Genomic DNA, 19,855 nt, shown 5'->3' with positions numbered 1-19,855 from the left:
TCCCCAGCCCTGCTCCACTTTAGGTACCCTGCTCAGCTCCCAGCAGCCAGGCCCTTCTCCCCCAAGAGCTAGAGGGAGAGAGTGCCCTGCTCCTGGCCCACTGCCTTCTTAGATGGGCCAGATGGGCCCTGACTGGGGCGTGTCCCCAGCTGAGGCCGCTTCCGCAGTCAGCCTTTTCTCAGCCACAGCCCTCCCCAGGGCTGCTTTTAAGCCCTCCGGGCCGGAGCGGGGTGACCACCCCGTTCCAAGTGCCTTAAGCATCTGACTCACGCTGGGATGGCCCAGCCCTGCAAACACATCTATTCCGCTTAACTGCAGCATGCAGATTGACTAGCTGATGCCTCCTAACCCATCTATTGTCAGGAAGACGTTGACAAAACTGTTCCCGAATCACAGAGTCCATAGTCTGCCCCCCAGTTTGGGGATCTGGCCTTTCCAGACTGGGCCACAGTTTAGTTTCTGTGCAAACACATTCCCCCATCTTGCCATGCTAAATTGCTGGTGATATTTTCCCTCCTTGGACAAGCCAACCTGGTCCAGGACGGCTGCCGTAACCACACCAGAGTCTCTTGCATGAAGATCACAGGGAGACACGTCTGCTGCCTCTGCTGCCCAGTTACATAGGGTGTTGGCAAAGAACTCACATTGTTCTGTCCCAACCAGCTCCAAAGGCTGGTATCGAAAGTAACCAAGAACACACCAGGGTCACCTGCAGGCCCCCACCTTAGTGAGCTGGCCCCGGTACCCAGTGTCCATTGCAGGACTCACCAAACTTTGCAGGAGTTGGTGCTGTACGTGGGCTTGTTCCCTAATACATTCCTGCAGGCTCTGTAACTGCTCCACTGACCAGGCTGGCAGGAGCTGTGTCTCCCGGTGGTAGGACTGCTGGAAGACCTGCAGGGTCTTCTCCATCACCTTCTGCTGTTCTCTGGGCCATTGGAATAGCTCCTCCGGGGCCCAGACTCCAACCCTTTCCACTGGCTCTTCACCAGCGCAGATAAGGCAGCTCCTAGCCAAGCCTTCACTAGGACCCCACCCCTTAGCCTTGAATGCTGCCTTCCTCTGCCTGATAATGGGCTAATTAGCTCATCGGCTCCTACCGATGGGGTGGCTCAGTAACCAGGTGCACCCAGACCCACAAGTACGAACGGTGACCAGAGAGCTTGCTCTGGTGCCAGTTCTCAGCACTGTCACAGGCTCCACAGTGCTTTTGAAAAACCCCGTTAGGCACCCAAATACCTTTACAAGTGTGGCCCTAAGTGACTTCGCAGCTTAATTTACACTTCAGTTCGGTGCTTCTGCAGAGCGTATCACATGCCTGCTTCCAAATGTAACCTGTCCACTAAGGAGACATCTCGGGGAGAGATCCAGAGAGGGGAAGGGGAGAATCTCTCTGGCAATGGGGACAGAGGGTGGATCACTTGGTGATTCCCTGGTCTGTCCATTCTCTCTGGGGCACCTGGCATTGGCCACTGTCGGAGACCGGATACTGGGCTACATGGACCTTTGGTCTGACCCACTCTGACCCTTCTTATGTTTCCTAAGAGCCCTGCTGTTAAACAAACCCAGCATATGCATATTCCCATAACCCAGTATGGCCATGCAGTAACTAGCTCAATTACTAGGTCCCATACAGTATTAATAACTATTCCTGATCAACCCCATGACTTTCCCATGGTAGTTCATGGGCTGATGGAAGCCTGACCTCTCTAGAGGGTGCAGAGTTAATGGTGTAGTGCCTGCTCAGCTGTGAACAGTAGTTGCGGTCATGGTAAAGCATTGTGCTTGGTACTTGCTAAGTGGCTAACTTTTCATTTCCTTGGTATCTTGTGTGCGTGTACAAACTGGAATGGCTTCTTTTTGCATCGTGTAAGGTTTTTAATGCTTTATTGGAGCTGAAGAGTTAGACAAAAGGAGACAGTGATGGGCAGAGATCCATCAGTTATTAGAAGCATAGTTGCTGACTGAGAATATTTTATCCATTATCAACAGCTGTGGGCCCTGGTTTGTGTGCATGACCATTAATTTATAATATGGCTAACAATTACAAATAACCCTAAATCCAGTATGTAGATACCCAAAAAGCTACTCACCGAATCAGATGTACTCCAGATGGGTGATACCTTTGAGGAGAGTGACGGTGGCCAAAGAAAACCCAACCCAAAGACTTCCTATTACAAAGGCATGAAGAAACCACAACGATTATTTTGAAAATTAACCTAAACTCCAAAAGGCCCTAGCTCAGCCAATCACGTATGGACGGAATTTCAAAGAAACCTGAGTTGGTTTCCCAACACCACTGAATTTCAGTTTCCAATCCTCAGGTTAAGCAATTTCTTTACTCAGGACACATGAGTATTCCCATTAAACTTAAACTGGGGAAAGCACATGCTTATTCTTAAGAACGTGCTTAAATGCTTTGCTGAATGGAGATGGGACTATGTACTATCTTAAAATTAAGCCTGGGTTTAAGTGTTGTGAGGAACAGAAATGGAAGTGGAAGTAGAAGTAGGCAAGTGATATGACCAATGTATATGGCATTGATGAGACCAACACTGTGCCCGGCATATTTTAAAAGATTTTGAAAAAAATGGTGAGGGTACAGAGAAGAACCACAAAAATCATTCATGTCCCAGGGAAAAAAAAGATATCTGAGAGTGAGAGATTTAAAGAGATTGGTCCGTTAGGATTATCAACACAAAGATTGAAATGTGTCTTAATTATGGTGTAGAAATACCTTCACCAGGAGAAAATATCAGGAATATCAGAAAGCTAAAGCAACGACAAGAAAAATCAAATTAGAAATATGGTACAAATTTTGAACATTGAGGGTGATTAACCAAATACCAAAGGGGATGATGGATTCTCCATCTCTTGATGTCTTCAGATCAGGACTGGATGCCTTTCTGGAAGATGGTTCAGCCAAACACAATTTCTTCAGTTCAGTCCAGGAGTGACTCGGTGAAATTCTCTGATCTGTAATATATAGGAGTTCAAACTAGTGGATCTAACGGCTTTGAAATCTGTGGCTCTGGGAACTCCTGAATTCACAAAGTTAAGCAAATACTTCAATGCTTTGCTGAATCAAGAGAGAACTGAACTCCTGGACTTAAAATTAAGCATGAATTAGTGATTTTTCACTTAGTGCTGTGATTGTTTGCTTGGTCTTACAGTTACCGGTCTTGAGAACCACTCAAATTCCTCTCACCCTGGTTTAGAGATATACTAAATGACCAGCAGTGGTTAAAACATCCCATTAGGCCAGTTACTCTCAACCTTTCCAGATGACTGTACCCCTTTCAGGAGGCTGATTTGTCTTGTGTACCCCCAAGTTTTACCTCACTTAAAAACTACTTGCTTACAAAATCAGACATAAAAATACAAAAGTGTCACTGTCACACTATTATCTCTGGTTGAGAACCACTGCATTAGGGGATACACTTTTTGTAGAACAGGAAAACCTTGTTCTGGGCTACAGCCTCCTTCAGGGCTTGTTTGACCTGCTTGTTCCTGAGGGTGTAGATGAAGGGGTTGAGGGATGGTGTCACCACGGAGGTCAGCAAGGCCACCACCTTGTTCAGCTCCAAGGAGCTGCTTTCAATGGGACGGACATGCATGAAGATGTGGGTGCTGTAGATGATGCTCACCACTGTGATGTGAGAGGTGCAGGTGGAGAAGGCCTTTTGCCTGCCCTGAGCCATGGGGGTCCTGAGCACCGTGGTGATGATGTACGTGTAGGACACTGCAGTCACCACCAAGGAGCTCAGGATAAGCACTGACGCCATGATGAAAATGGCTGACTCCAGGACATGGGTGTCCTTGCAGGATAACTTAACCAGTGGTGTAAGGTCACAGAAGAAGTGATTGACCACATTGGGGCCACAGTAGGGTACCTCGGCGACAGCACTGAGTGGTCCAAGGATATACAAGAAGGCCCCAGTCCAGGCCCCAAAGACCAGCACGAAGCAGACGTGACTGTTCATGATGACTGTGTATCTCAGTGGGTTACAGATGGCAACATATCGGTCAAAGGACATGACGCCCAGGAGGAGGAACTCCGTCACCACCAGAAAGAAGTAGAAGAAGCTTTGTACCATGCAGCTGGTGAAGGAGATGAACCTGCTCCCAAAGAGCAAACTGGAGAGGAGCTTGGGCACCGTGACTGAAGTGAACCAGATCTCCATGAAGGAGAAGTTCCACAGGAAGAAATACATGGGGGTCCGGAGCCGGTAATCGGCCAAGGTGATGGTGATGATGACTAGGTTGCCTGAGAGGGTGACCAGGTAGAACATGAGGAAGAGGACGAAGAGGAAGATTTCCATCTGGCGGCTGAGGGGAAATCCCATTAGGATAAACTCGGTCACTCTGCTCTCGTTGCTTATTTTTACCACTTCTTGGTGTGGAATATAATGTCTGCAAAAAAGGAAAAAATGTGGTAATCAAGAGAGAGATACCCATTGTGCTAGGTGCTGTACATACACACAGCCACTGGATGCCTGACCCTGCAATGATTTATGCATGTGTTTAACTCTACACACTGAGTAATCTTATTGCTTCCAGAGTCAGGGACCTCTGGTGAGAAATGAAGTCCTGTAGGAAATTACCAGTTCAATTCTCAACTGTCTGAAATAGATCAAGAAGAGTTTTCATAATTTTGGAGACAGTTCAAAGAAGAGCCATGGTCATGAATAAAGGACTGAAAGATGTGCCGTAGAGGGATAGACTCTGAGAGTTCAATTGTTGGTTTTAACAAAGAAAAAGTGAAGGGATGACTTGATCACAGTGTATAAGTACCTGCCGGGGAACAGAAACTTGATAATGAGTTCTTCCGCCTTGATGACAAAGGTAATGGGTGGAAGTTACGCTGCCCAAATTCAGATTAGAAATAGGGTGCGAAATTTTGGTAACGTAATTGGTGGAACAGTATACCAAGGTTGTGGTTGATGTTCCATCACTTGCGATTTTTACATCAAGACTGAATGTTTCTCTAAAAGATCTGCTCTAGTTCAGTTATTTTCAGGAATTATTTTCAAAAGTCCTATGCCTTTGTTTTACAGGAGGTCGAAATTCATTATCACAATGGTCCCTTCTGCACTTATAATCTATTAAATCAGCCAAAAATCAGACCGGTCATGTGTGTCTGTCTCTAACAATCTACAAAGGTACATTTCTCACCAAATCAAAAGAACTCAAGTTCAATTAGCAGTGAGTTTTTAATAAAACATAAGAAGATAAGACATCTTTATGACTAGATCATTCTTTCCGAAGCCGATGCTCAGAGCTATGGAAAATAATAGAAAGCAATTCATTTGTGTTCATGTCACATTAATATTTAACATTATTGCTAATATAATTTCAGTATTAGACCTTTTTGCTCAACTTCTGTTGTTCACTTACAACTTGTTAGTACCTTGTAGTTCTGCAGACCGTTAGGATGAAATACAATGCATCCTGTTTCTATTTCTCTAATCTGTCTCTAATGTTCTACTGGACAATATTTTTATCACCAAATCAAGAGAAATCAAGTTCAATTAGCAACAAGTATTTAAAACATCAGAAGATAAGATCTCATCGTGACTCTTTCATTCTCACTGAAGCAGATCATAGACTCATAGAGTCATAGGACTGGAAGGGACCTCGCGAAGTCGTCTAGTCCAGTCCCCTGTACTCATGGCAGGACTAAGTATTATCTAGAGCAGAGGTGAGCAAACTACGGCCCGCGGGCCACATCCGGCTTGTGGAACCCTCCTGCCTGGCCTCCGAGCTCCTGCCCCGGGAGGCTAGACCCCAGCCCCTCCCCTGCAGCCTCAGCTCACTGCTCCGCCGGCGCAATGCTCTGGGCGCAGGGCTGCGAGCTCCTGGGGCAGCGCAGCTGCAGAGCCGGGGCCTGACCCGGTCTGTGCTGCATGGTGGCGTGGCTGGCTCCAGCCGGGCGGCGCCGCTGCCTGTCCTGCTGCTCTGGGTGGCTCGGCTGTAGCGCCGCCAGCCACCGATGCTCCAGGCAGCGCTGTAAGGAGGCAGGGGGCAGGGGGTTTGGATAGAGGGGAGGGGAGTTCGGGGGCGGGCCAGGGGGCAGGGGTGTGGATAGGGGTTGGGGCAGTCAGAGGGCAGGAAACAGGGGGGTTGAATGGGGGTAGGGGTGCCAGGGGTTCCGGGGGCAGTCAGGGGACAGGGAGAAGGGTGGTTGGACGGGGCAGGGGTCCTGCGGTGGGGAGTCAGGAAGGAGATGGGGGTTGGATGGGGAGGCAGGAGGTCTGGGGGCTGTCAGGGGACAGGGAACAGGGGGGGCAGGAGTCCCGGGGGGGGCCGTCAGGGGGCAAGAAGCGGCGGCAGTGGGGGTCGAATAGGGGGCGGGGGCCGGGCCACACCTGGCTGTTAGGGGAGGCACAGCCTCCTCTAACCGGCCCTCCATACAATTTCTGATACCCGATGTGGCCCTCAGGCCAAACAGTTTGCCTGCCCCTGATCTAGACCATCCCTGAGAGGTGCTTGTCTAACCTGCTCTTAAAAACCTCCAATGATGGTCAGAGCTATGTAAACATCAATGCAAAGAATCTCGTATTTGCATTCATATCAAATTGATAATTGACCTTGATGTTACTGTAACAATGTTGAAGTAGTAACATTATATGCTCATCAATTTTTACGACCAGAAGGCACCATTAAGCCTAACTTCCTGCAATAACACAAGCCAGAGAATTGCTCCAATTACTATCAGCATTAGTATGAGTTTTGATACCTGATCAAACTATATTAATCATCCATAATACATTCCAATTTTCAATTCCCAAACAGCAAACTAACAATACAACTTTTCTCTGGACTTCTTGAATATACATAAACCCAACACAACTCCTATTACAACTCACTTAAAATCAACACAATAATCTCTAAAACAGCCAAGTGGCCATACACCAAATAATTCAAAAATACTATTAAAACCAAAACCATTTCTAGCCTCTTTTTGCAGAATGCCTACATTGTCCATTCATGAGCCTTTCCCTGGAAATATCAGTCATACATTTCATGTTTTCCAAAGGAATACAATTATGGAAGCAATTAAAATTATACTGTAACTTGATTTTTTTTAATTGATCACCTTCAAAAACTCAGCTTTCTTGACTCCTCAGCTAGTGTAATTTGGCACTGCTACATGCAAATCAATGGCTCTGTGCTGCCTTTTTTATGATGGTTGAATTTGTGGCCCAAAATCCAGATTATTTTTCATTGTTTATGTCTTTTATTAATTAAAATTGTTTTTCCTTCTCCCCCTATGATGAATCTAAAGGTGTTTAACCAGTTTCTGGCATGTTATTAACTAACTGTAGATGGGCACAGTGAAACTGACTTCACAAAGTGCTGTCAAATGTAGAAATGAACTACATGGAAAAAAGGAAAAAATGTTTTCCTTCTCTCTCCAGACCCCATATTCGTTCAGTTTTATGGCTTGATCCTGAAAACATTTTGGCCCGGATTCTTCTAGCTGATTTCTGTGGGCACAGAGGTCTGCCGGGATGAAACAGGCTCTCAGGCAGAAGAATATCATTCCTCACAGGACCAGCCTCATTGACTTAGTAGGATCATTTATGTGAGTGGAATTACACCTCTATGTAAGTGTTTGACCTTAGTCATCTTAGGTGTTGTTTGTAACAATAGCCAACACCGCATTGGCAAAGAGAAACGAAATATTCAAGTGGTCAGTGTCCCTTAAGCACACATGAAAAACCGAGAATGAAAATACTTACAGCAGGGCTGCTGACTCTAATCCTTGTGGTGATGCCATCAACTCCCCTTTTAATAAAGCCCCTCCTGAAGCCAGAAAGTCAGAAGAACTCAGAAGAGCAGGCCCGACACACCACCGAGAAGCCTTCCAAAGAGCTGCCTCCCCCGAACTGAAAATAAACGATCAGATTCTACTTCTGACTTTTGCCCGGGTATTGCTCCCAAGGTGTAGTAAGGTCTCCACCGACTAAGTCTGGTATCTCTTGCTGACTGTCCTGTGTGCGCTGTGTTTCGGCATGCCTTTGCCTTGAAAAGAGTCTTTTAATTTGGGTGGAGCTAGAGTCACTGCTCTTTATTCTCCTAATAAGGCCTGTCTGTGCTAGGATTGTTTTCCATCAATGTGTTATCTCTAATTTCACTTCACTCTAAGAAGCCACAATTCCACATGCATGGAAATAGCCATTCCATTTAAACACAAGGGCTAATTGACCACACTCCCCTTGGAGCCTCATTAATTTTTCTTATTATGGGTTGTCTGATGACAACAGTTCAGTTACTAATCCAAGGAAGGCAAGCACACTCGTTAAAGTTAAATGTAAGGAACTTATGAGAGAGAGAGAGAGGTGCCAAATGACCCTGTTTCTAAAGCCCATGGAAGTTAGACATCTAAATCCCTTGAAGAATCTGGGTCTTAGGCTCCTTTGCAAATCCCATTCTTAAGATAAACATAGGAGTGGACTATCTAGGGTTTTGCTGTAGGAGATTCACCAACATAGACAGGACTGTGCCTCTTTTAAGCCATCGAAACAGTGTAAGTTCTTGAGAATGGCTGGTGCAGTGGAAGAATGGTCCAGTGGTTAGGGCACTAGAGTTGGACTTGGGAGACCTCTATGCAGTTCCCTGCTCTACTGCAGACTTGAGCAGAACGTTTAATATCGCTGAACCTCAGGGATCTTGAAAATCTCAGCCCTCAGGGCTAATGAAAACATTGTGCATTGCATTATGAAAAGATTACAGTTGAAAAACTACACTATGCAAAGGGGTCAACACAATTATTTATCTACCTCAGGTACTTATGCCCCCTCCCCCCCATTGCCATAACATGTGAGCATCTCACAATTTGTAATCTATTTGTCCTCCTAACATCTCTGTGAGGTAGGGAAGTTCTAGTATTTACATTTCAAAGGCACCTAAACAAGACAAGCCCCAACTCCCAATGAATTTTAATGGGACTTAGATGCCACTGTGACGGGTTGGATCACAGAAACCCCTTTTGGGCTGCCAACTGATGTGCCAAGACTCCTCCTGCCCCTGCTTTCCCTGCCAACTTGGGACCCCAGCACCCTGTCTGGATGTGCCAGACACGCTTGCCAGCCACAGAGACCCAGGTCTGAACCATGTCCCACAAACTGCAGGCTTAACTGAAAGCAGCGTAAGAAGTATTCCTGTCTCTAACACTCAGATGCCCAACTCCCAATGTGGTCCAAACCCCAAATAAATCCGTTTTACCCTGTATAAAGCTGATACAGGGTAAACTCATAAATTGTTCGCCCTCTATAACACTCATAGAGAGATATGCATAGCTGTTTGTCCCCCTCCCCCCAGGTTTAATACATACTCTGGGTTAACTAATATGTAAAAAGTGATTTTATTAAATACAAAAAGTAGGATTTAAGTGGTTCCAGGTGCAGGGCTGGCTTTAGGACCTGTGGGGCCCGATTCGAATACCCGGCGGCAGTCCGGGTCTTCAGCAGCACTTCGGCGGCGGGGAGTCCTTTACTCGGCTCCGGGTCGTCCCACCGCCGAAATGCCGCCGAAGACCCAGAGCGGACCCCCCGCTGATGTGCCGCCAAAGACCCGGAGTGGACCCCCTGCCGCCGGGTGAGTAAAAAAAATTTTAAAATTTAAAAGGCGCCTAAGGCGCGGGGCCCGATTCCGGGGAATTGGGGGAGTCGGCCTAAAGGTGGCCCTGCCAGTTGATAACATACAGAACAAAGTGAATTACCAAGCAAAATGTAATAAAACACGCAAGTCTAAACCAAATACAGTAAGGAGCTGAATACAGATAAAATCTCTCCCTCAGATATGTTCCAATCAGCCTCTTTTACAGACTAGCCTCCTTCTAGGCTAGGTCCAGCAATCAGTCACACCTCCTGTGGTTACTGTCCTTTGCTCCAGTTTCTTTCAGGTATCCTTTGGGGATGGAGAGGCTCTCTCTTGAGCCAGCTGAAGACAAAATGGAGGGGTCTCCCAGGGGCTTAAATAGACTTTCTCTTGTGGGTGGAGTCCAGCTCCAAGATGGAGTTTTGGAGTCACATGGGCAAGTCACATGTCCATGTCCATGCATGACTCAGTTTTTACAGGCAGCAACCATTGCTACATGGTATCTTGAATGTCTCCAGGAAGACTTCTTATGTGGATTGGAGTCTTCCAAGATCTAGTGTTCGTTAAGTGTTTCTTGATTGGGCACTTAATTTGCACATTCCTTTCTCAAGAAGCTGACCAAATGCTTTACTAAGGCTACTTAAAATCAAGCTACACATCCAATATTCACAACTATTGAATATTGATAGCTCAGTGTTTTGAGCATTGGCCTGCTAAACCCAGGGTTGTGAGTTCAATCCTTGAGGGGCCCACTTAGGGATCTGGGGCAAAATCAGTACTTGGTCCTGCTAGTGAAGGCAGGTGGCTGGACTCAATGACCTTTTGGGGTCCCTTCCAGTTCTATGAGATAGGTATATCTCCATATATTATATTATATTATATTATATTATATTATATTATATTATATTATATTATATTATATTATAACTTTGAATACAAAAATGACACATGAATGCAAATAGGATGAATAGATTCAGTCGATCATAACGTTTACAGAGATATGTTAGATGGCATATGTAGCATAAAACACATTCCAGTTACGTCATATGTACATTCATAAGCATATTCCCATAAAGCATTATGGGGTGCAACGTCACAGCCAGATTCCTTTATTTTCCTTTGAAAATCTTAGCCATAATTGTCCAAATATGGACTACTCCTTCTAAGTTCTGGTGGGAATGATATATTGGGGCAGTGAGTTCCACAAGCTGGTTACATGCTATGGAGAAGGGGGAGGAGAAGACAGGTCTTCATTTTCAGTAGTGACTAGTAACTTTGGGTATCTGGATGTTTTTGGTGCTGGACTAGAAACACCGTAAAGAGTCCAGATTTTCAGAGGGTGGAATCAGGCCCAATCTCAGGCTCAGGCATCGAAGATCCCAAGTCACAAGCCCCACTTGAAAATGTGGGGTTCGAGCATCTGGGAAATGAGGGTTGTCAGAGTCAAACGAAGCTTAGGAAGTTGGGAATCGCAAGCCAGTATGGATGTAAGAATTACCGTAATTAAGTGATAAGGCAGGTGAGATAATATCATCATGTGCCAGCAATGCCCCTCTGCCATGTACATTGGCCATACGTTATAAGCTCTTCATCTGACTTCCTTTGGACCATGGACCATAAAATTCCATCCGCTGAGTCCTGCAAATGATGGAATTGTTCTTTCTTCCTACAATAAGAGACACTATCCAGTCCAGTCACTTGTGGTTGAAATAGAACATCAATAATCTTTATTTAAAGATTTCAAGTGATGATGAATTTACCTCTTCCCATAGCAAATTGACCGCGGAAGTTGAGTTGAAAGGAAGTATGCTGATTTAGGCCAGCTCAAATATTGGCACTGAATCTTCCAACAACATGCACATTAACTCAGTAATATATTGAGATCACACTTCATATTACAGTTTCATTTTTAAATAGCACATAAAGGATTAATAGACAACTTAAATGGATGTTCAATTTTTATTGATAATTGTGAAGTCTAACATGTCAGACTTGGCATATTTTATAAGTATTGACTTCATGCAATTAATGCAGGCTTTTCCACAGTGTATTAAGGTTTGATTTATAAAATGGTTTATAAACTGGTTTGACAATATTAAATTTTTACTTTTTTGTGTTTTAGGATTAATTGGTCTCCCCTCAGCCAGCTGAGAGCCCTAACCCCCAGGCTCTCAGGGATTCTAGGGATAGAGTTTCTCTGTCTTGCCTGTTAAAGTTTTTCCACATTTTATAAATACTGATGTAAGCAGAGTCAGGATGAGCTCTACCCTGACATCTGGTGGTGAATTATGGCGAGTGTGGAAAAGAACTCCAGGGGCTGATCTTGTTTGCATAGGCACACCCACTCGCCTGGCATGAAACAACAGCAACTCAAAGTGGTTACTTTGGCTGGTGTGGGATCCCCAGTTTCTCTGTTATTGGGGCAGGAAGAATAAAGTTTTGTTACCCTGATTCTGTGAATCAAGGCCAGTGGAACTGTGTATGACAGAAGGACTGAGTGAGTCATTCACCATTACCTAAGTAGCATGTGCTTGTCAAGGGGCATGGGTTACAAAACCCAGTGAATTGAGAGAGGATGGGGACAGGTATTTGTACCTGATGGTATGGGCCCTCTCTGAGGGGTTGAAACACCAATTGCACTACCTCCTCTCTCCACTGTTGAATATCAGAGATAACTTTTGATTCCATTAGAAGTCTAGTTACAGACTGCTGAACTGAATTCACTTTGGGCCAGTGGTGCACTAGCACTGGGGCTCCCCTACTATGAGCTGAAATCACTGAGGCGGTGTTAACTAGTGGGGGAGCCTGAAGCTATAATGCTAAGCGGCTGGCAGAGCAGCTAGCAGAGTGGAGCCTTGTGGGACGGTTGGAGTGGCGCTGAGCGACTCACAGGTCGGTGAGTGGAGCGGCTGGAGGAGCAGCTAACAGAACAGAGCCTTGTGGGAGCAGCCCAAGGGACGGCTGGAGCAGAGCAGAGCGGCTCACAGGTCGGTGAGCGGAGCGGCGCGGCGCGGCGCGGCTCACAGGTCGGTGAGCGGAGCGGCACGGCTCACAGGTCGGTGAGCGGGGCGGAGCGGCGTGGCTCACAGGTCGGTGAGCGGAGCAGGGCGGAGCGGCATGGCTCACAGGTCGGTGAGCGGAGCGGAGCAGCTGCCAGAGCAGTTCGTGGGACGGCAGGAGTGGGACTGCGGGTGGAGTGGAGCAGTTCGTGGTGAAGGCTGGGTGGAACCCCACGGAGAAGCAGCTGGTTGGCCTCGGATCACGTAAGGTGCCCCTTAACACCCTGCTCACACCCCCCCCCTTTTTTGAACTCTGGGGCTGCACTGATCAGGGACAGAGACTTTGGGGGGTTGTCGGACTTTTGGGACTTTGGTGATTCTTGGGTCGCTGGTTTCAAGAACCAACGGGAGAGGACACGGCCCAATTTGCTGGGGTGGGTCTTCGCTCATGGTTTGGTCTATGAACTCTAGTTGTGGTGTTTTTCCAATTTAATGCTGATGTCGTTTACCTCATGTTATTAAACATTTTCTGTTACACTCAGACTCTGTGCTTGCGAGAGGGGAAGTATTGCCTCTTAGAGGCGCCCAGGGGGTGGTATATAATTGTCCCAGGTCACTGGGTGGGGGCTCGAGCCGGTTTTGCACTGTGTTATTGAAACGGAACCCCTAGATACAGAACCCGGCCCTTGTTGCTGCCAACTTAGATGGGCAGAAGGGTTACACTTAAATGTTCATTGGACCAGATAGATAATGACTCAATAACTGGTGAGGTGGGCACTCTTATGAGGGAGGAGGGGAAGACACCCAGTTTCCTGTCCCTGATCTAATGAGCATTTAAGTGTGTATGCAAAGTGGAACAGTATCAACAGGAGAGATTGAGAAAAATCAAATCCAGAATGCCCTATAACCTGGTGGTTTGCACGCTCACCGGAAAGCGGGTTTGAAACATGGGATTTGAAGTGAGGACTCCCGTATCATGCATGAGTGCTATAACTGGGTATAAGATAGGGGTTGGAGTATCAATATCACGTCCTCTAGGGTTCTGGGAATGATGCAGGGTACTAATGAAGGGACAATAGAATATTTGTTTTTATTTGACTTGGAAAACGACAGATACCGATTCGGGACATGTAAACATTGTCACACTCATGCCTTTTCCTCCATTGCTTATTCCCCCTAACTCACGTTAAATATTTGGCCATTGGATCTGCCCAATAGCCTGCCACAGAGCTTCCTGAACCTGCTTGTTCCTCATGCTGGAAATGAAGAGCTTGAGCAGAGGGGACACCACAGTGTTGGGACCAGCCACTGCCTCTCTGAGATCTGGCTGGCTGCTATGTGTGGGCTTGACATACATGAAGATGCAGCTACCGTAGGAGATGAAGACCATGATGAGGTGAGAGGTGCAGGCGGAGAAGGCCTTCCACCGCACTGTGCTAGATGGGACATGCAGCACGGTGGAGATTATGTTTGCATAGGACATGATGATGATGGTTAAGGTGCCCCATAGAATAATCAATGCTAGAATGAAAAACGTGAATTCTACCAATGCTGTGGTGGCACAGGAAAGTTTGATAAGTGGCGCGCTATCACAGAAGAAATGGCTAATGGTGTTTTGGCTGCAAAAGTGGTAATTGGAATAATGCAGGTGATGGGCCAATGATAAACAAAAAACCCATCAACCCAAGAACCCAGGACAATAAGGTGCATCCCTGAGTGTTCATGGTGGCGGAGTAGCGCAGTGGATGGCGGATGGCAACGCACCTCTCAAAAGACATCACTGTAAAGAGGGGGATCCAGTTATATCCACGGCAAAATAGAGAGAGACTTGAGCAAAACATCCCCTTACAGAACTAGTTCTACTGCCAGGCTGACCGAGGCTTTTGGGGTGATGATGGAGGTGTCGATCATTTCCAAGGGTGAGAAGTTCTGAAGAAATTCTAAGTGAACAATTATGTAAAATTTACACAAATTTTCAAAATGCTTCAGTGCCCTGATCTGTATTTTTCAGTAAAAAAAAAAAAAATCAGAAAATTGTGTCCAGCTCTAGCCCTGGGATTCCCTCCCAGCTCCACAGAGCTCCTCTGATGTCCCCAAATCCTAACCTGCAATCCCCCCCTCCCCTGGGCTTTCCTCCACAGCTCTGTCCCCATCTCCCTCGGTCCTACCTTGCAACCCCCCACTTTTCCATTCCTCATTTCTCTACACACAGTTCTGCCAATGCCTCTCAATTCCAACCTGCAGCTTCTCCCCTGACCTGCTTTTCCAGTTCTGGGATCCTCTACAAATAGAGCTTTCTGATGCCCCTGAGTCATTACACATAGCACCTTTGCTGTCCCAACCTTGGACTCATCTCTTTTGATGTACCTCAGCCCCAACCCACAGCTATTCCAGTCCTGGGTTCCTGACACACATACCTCTGCTGAACCTCCATTATGGACGGGGTGTCCGCTTTCCCAGTCCATGTATAAAGAGGCACATATGGCTAAGATTGTTTTGTGCAGGGGGTTGTGTAGGTTGGCTTCTCTTTCCCATGTAAGGTTTTATTTTACCAGACTTTCCTTTAAACTCACGTTTCTAAAAGTGTGGGGCAACTTCTCCCAATAAAGAGAGAAAACTTCATTTCAGCAAGGGCAGCTGCACCCATTGACAGAGAAACAGAAACTTTGGTGGAGTGGATATTCAGAAGTTGGACAGAAGTCAGAGCTGTGACATGTTATGAAACTCATCTCCCTTGAGCAACTAGGAGGTAAATCAGGATCATCCTGCTAGGAGACGTAGAGGTTATAGAATAACCCTGCATCAGGTAAAATGAGCACATCTCTTCATGTGATGTTGGAACCATCCTAGTTGAAATTAAATTCAGAATATTTTCAGATGAGGCGGAGAAGATTTCTTATCAGGATTTTGCTCTCAACTAATTATTTTCAAATCTAGATACAGGATGTTCCGTTTTGGTTTTTTTCCTTTGTTTTTTGGGGGGGTTATTACATATTTTTTGATTTTCTACTTTTAAAATAGAACAGATTTCTACAATTAAGATACAACATCTTAATTCAGAAATCAGAACCATATAGCTCTATGATTCTATCTTAATTCTGAGATCATTATTTTGGTGTTTTATTCTGATGAAGTTTTTTACTACAGTTAAAGATGCACATTGCATACTCCTTGTGGAGTTCTAAGAGATAACATCTTCACCTTAGATTAAAAATGCAGAGTGCTCTACTTAGACAGCAGCATGGATTTAGACATAATTCCAAGGAATATTCATTTGTAAGTTGGATCAGAATGAACACACATCTCTTCAGAACTGTCACAAGAAAACAGGATCTGCTCCTGCAATGTTTTATTTAGAAACTGCAACCCACTGTAAATCGGGGATGTAAGTATAAGTCTAATCATTTCTTGTTCGTATTTCAGTAGCACAGAGACTTTTTCCAACTGAGATTGGGGCCCCATTGTGCTGGGTGCTGGGTGCTGTACAAAAACATATAATAGACGGTGAAATGCTTCCTGGCTCAGTAACAAGGTGTGAAAGGAAACAGCAGAGCTGTAATTGGTCCAAGGTCACACAGCAGGACAGAGCTAGGAAGAGAACGGAGGTTTATTGACTCCATTCCTGGTTGCCTGTCCTTTGACCTCTCCTGCCTATCTCATCCTGAAGATATATTTCAGTGTTTACAGATGAGGGCAGGTCCCAGGAAAAGTGTCAGCTGGATTCTGAAAGTGGCCAGATGTTCATATGGCTAATGAAACTATCCACAGTTATATTAGATACAAAAAGTGAGGCACCCAAAATCACTAATAATATTTAGAGATGTGGATCAAGCAACCTGAAAAAATCTTGGCTTTATCTCCTTGAGATTTTTGTTTGCTTTGTTTTTGACAGACACAGCGTTAGAAAGAGACTCACTAACCTACCTATACAACGCTTTAGGCTGGTCAACATTACTCAGTCAAACTTTTTTTTGTTGGATGAAAAATGTCTTTTCATTATTGTTTTTTCACAAGAAATATCCTATTTCAATTCTTTTTTTTACTGTTTTTTTGCTGAAAAACTCTAAAGGGAAAAGGTTTTGGTTTTTATTTTCTCAGATTTGCCAAAAAAAAAAAAAAAAAAAAACGAATGAAGAAATATTTTGACAAAAAATGTTTTCATTCTCATTCACATCATAAAAAAATATGGGAAGAAATCACTTCCCAAACAATTGTTGGCAATAGTGACTCCAAACTACCTCTTGAAAGCTGATTGCCAGGTTAGACCAAGATTTTCAAAAGCGGATAGAAATGCTGGATGAATCCTTTTGGGGAGTCACCAGTTCCTACCTCGTTTTCAAAGGGCAGGCGTAGAGTACTTCCGGAAAATCAAGCTCATTTAAGGTATCTCAGTTTGGGCACATAAAAATGAGGCATTAATTACTGTTGAAAATACCTGCGCTTCCATCTATTCAGCTTTGACTACACAGAGTCATGACCCACTTTCAATTGTTTTTCTTTTTCCTTGTGCAGAATCAACATTTGGAATAGCCGCGGGGATGGGAAACCAAACTCGGGTGACAGAATTTATTCTCCTGGGGTTCCCCAATCTATGGGGGTTGCAGGTCCTGCTCTTCATTGTCCTCTTGTTGACCTATGTGCTTACAGTAACCGGAAACTTGGTCATTCTTCTGTTGATACTGAGTGACCAGAGACTTCGCACCCACATGTATTTCTTTCTGGGGAACTTGTCCTTTCTGGAGCTAGTGTTAACCACAGTAATCATCCCAAAATTGCTGTCCGGCATCCTCGCTGGGAGAGTCCACATCTCCTTTGCTAGTTGCATGACCCAGTCCTATATCTACTTCCTTTTGGGAACCACCGATTTCTTCCTTCTGGCTGTCATGTCCTTCGACCGTTACCAAGCCATCTGCAACCCGCTGCGGTATGAAGCCATCATGAGCAGCAAAGTCTGTACCCAGCTTGTCCTGGGTTCATGGATAGGCGGCTTCCTGTGTGTCCTCTTCCCGACTGTTACGCTAACCAGGTTGACCTTCTGTGGACCCAACACCATCGACCACTTCTTCTGTGATAGCTGGCCCCTCCTGCAGCTTTCCTGCTCTGACACCCGACTCCTCGAACGGGTGGACTTTGTGCTGTCCTCCTTCGTGCTGCTAAGCTCCTTGGCGTTCACCACGGTCTCTTACACCTACATCATCTCCACCATCCTGAGGATACCATCCTCCTCAGAGAGGCGGAGAGCCTTCTCCACCTGCTCTTCCCACTTGACTGTGGTGGTGATGGTGTACGGCAGCTCCATATTCCTCTATGTCAGGCCATCGTGGGGAAAGTCTTTGCTTCTCAATAAAATGGCTGCGACCTTGAGTTGCATCGTGACACCTTTGCTGAACCCCTTCATTTTTAGCCTCAGGAATGACAAGGTGAAGGAGGTTTTGCAGGATGCTTTCCGGCAGCATAAGGTGAAATTTTCCCAGAGGGTGTGAGGGAGACACCAAATATATCCACTTCAGAAAGACACAGAACATATCCAATGTAACCATAGCCAACATAGACAGAATAGCTGCTTGGGAGTTGGGATTTCTGGGATCTATCCCTGGTTCTCGTAGGAGAGTGGAGTAGGAGTATTCTGGGTCAGAGCATGGGGATAAGTAGATAGAGAGGGATGTGATGAATATGTTGTTTTTCACAAAAAACCTGAAGCCAATTCCTGATCACACGTGCTTGTTAGGATAAAAACTCCACCAAATAAAGATAACAAGACCATCACAAATAAAACTTTTTGATGGAAAAAGAATCCAATCTTTTTTTTTTTCCATCAAGAAATTGCCATCTGTTGAAACCTTTCATGGAAAATTTCATGCTTTTTGCAGATTTTTGCAACTGAAAACCTTATCAAACTGGTTATTTACATTTTTGTTCACTAAAATAAAATTGACAACAATTTTTAGTATTTTTTTTAAATCTAAAATTATTTGCACACATGAAAAATGGATTCATTTCAAAGGCAGAAATGGAAACAACATTAGCATTTTATACTTTTTGCAAAAATCAGTTAATGGAGGATAGGTCCATCAATGTCTATTAGCCAGGATGGGCAGGTATGGTATCCCCGGCCTCTGTTTGCCAGAAGGTGGGAATGGGCGACAGGGGGTGGATCACTTGATGATTCCCTGTTCTGTTCATTCCCTCTGGGGCACCTGGCATTGGCCACTGTTGGAAGACAGGACACTGGGCTAGATGGACCTTTGGTCTGACTCAGTCTGGCCGTTCTTATGTTCTTATGTCGTTTTTCACCATGTCTAATAAACATTTTAACAATATCAACATTTTTCGGGAGGAAAAACATTTTTAGGAAAGGCAGTTTTTAGGGACAGAGTGTATTTTATTAAATAATAATAATGTAATAAAACTTACAGAATGAGATTTTAGAATTTGCAAAATAAATTTAATCACTGGTTCCCATTAGAAATTAATCAATCATTCAATGGATTTGAAAATATCAGACTTAATTGTTTATACTCTATCATTATAGCTATTTTCTTTTCTTTTTTTCACAAAAAATGTTGGTTTTTTGACAGAAATTCAAATATTGTAAAATTCCTGAAAAAATTGTGAAAATATTTTGTTTTTTGCCCAAAACACTTTGAAAATTAATTGAAATTAAATTATTTTTAACCAGCCCTTTTTACTGTAGTTTCACTCCACAATTCCAGGATTTGGGCCCTTATATCTGTATTTCCTTATATCTACTACGTACGTGGAATAATCTACATAGAAATGTAACGCCAAACTCCTATCACCTTTTATATAACAGGGAACAAAATCCTTGAATGATCTCAGCGTTTCTAGGCAGCCTCTTCTTCTACTGTATATGGTGTAAATACATTTTTTCTAATAAATAAATGTGTCTAGTAAAATTTTCAACTAGCCCTAACTACATTTTGTTCCAGAGATCCCCAAATGAGATTGCAGCCTCCGTTGTGCTGAGCGCTGTCCAAATATATCGTAAAAGATAATCCCTCACTCAACGAGACAGACAAATATTTTGAGAAAATGTGATCATCCATGTTTTGCAGCTGGGAACCGGAGGCCTAGCGAGTTTGACAGACTTCACCCCAGGACATATGGGGGGTGTGACAAAGGCTAAGTTTGATTTGCACAGTCTAAGGCTAGAAGGTGCCACTTGGATCATCTCGTCTGATCTCCTTGCATAACACAGGCTGCTGCTTTCTATCCTCTTTCAAGTGCTG

General features: G+C 44.8%; 2 protein-coding genes across 2 annotated transcripts; one reads left to right on the top strand and one right to left on the bottom strand.

Moving 5' to 3' along the window:
• Positions 1 to 3,428: 3,428 nt before the first annotated feature.
• LOC117885471 (olfactory receptor 6M1-like) lies at positions 3,429 to 14,516 on the bottom strand. The gene is made up of 3 exons (XM_034786774.1): positions 14,455 to 14,516; positions 13,850 to 14,041; positions 3,429 to 4,413 (listed from the first exon to the last, which is right to left on the bottom strand). The coding sequence occupies exons 1-3, from the start codon at positions 14,514 to 14,516 to the stop codon at positions 3,429 to 3,431; spliced, it is 1,239 nt and encodes a 412-aa protein (XP_034642665.1).
• Positions 14,517 to 17,143: 2,627 nt separating this feature from the next.
• On the top strand, positions 17,144 to 18,088 carry LOC117885730 (olfactory receptor 6T1-like). The gene has a single exon (XM_034787163.1). The coding sequence runs from the start codon at positions 17,144 to 17,146 to the stop codon at positions 18,086 to 18,088; it is 945 nt and encodes a 314-aa protein (XP_034643054.1).
• Positions 18,089 to 19,855: the final 1,767 nt, after the last annotated feature.

Source organism: Trachemys scripta, chromosome 12, assembly GCF_013100865.1.
Source record: "Trachemys scripta elegans isolate TJP31775 chromosome 12, CAS_Tse_1.0, whole genome shotgun sequence".
Taxonomy (NCBI): domain Eukaryota; kingdom Metazoa; phylum Chordata; order Testudines; family Emydidae; genus Trachemys; species Trachemys scripta.
Note: the sequence above shows the minus strand (reverse complement) of the source record. Positions and strands in the feature narration are given on the sequence as shown.

Coding starts and splice junctions, on each gene's coding strand:
- LOC117885471 (XM_034786774.1), bottom strand. CDS start 14,516: ATGATCGACACCTCCATCATCACCCCAAAAGCCTCGGTCAGCCTGGCA. Junction 14,042..14,454: donor CTGGCAGTAGAACTAGTTCT/GTAAGGGGATGT, acceptor TGTCCCATCTAG/CACAGTGCGGTGGAAGGCCT. Junction 4,414..13,849: donor ATTTCCAGCATGAGGAACAA/GCAGGTTCAGGA, acceptor CCTTTTTTGCAG/ACATTATATTCCACACCAAG.
- LOC117885730 (XM_034787163.1), top strand. CDS start 17,144: ATGGGAAACCAAACTCGGGTGACAGAATTTATTCTCCTGGGGTTCCCC.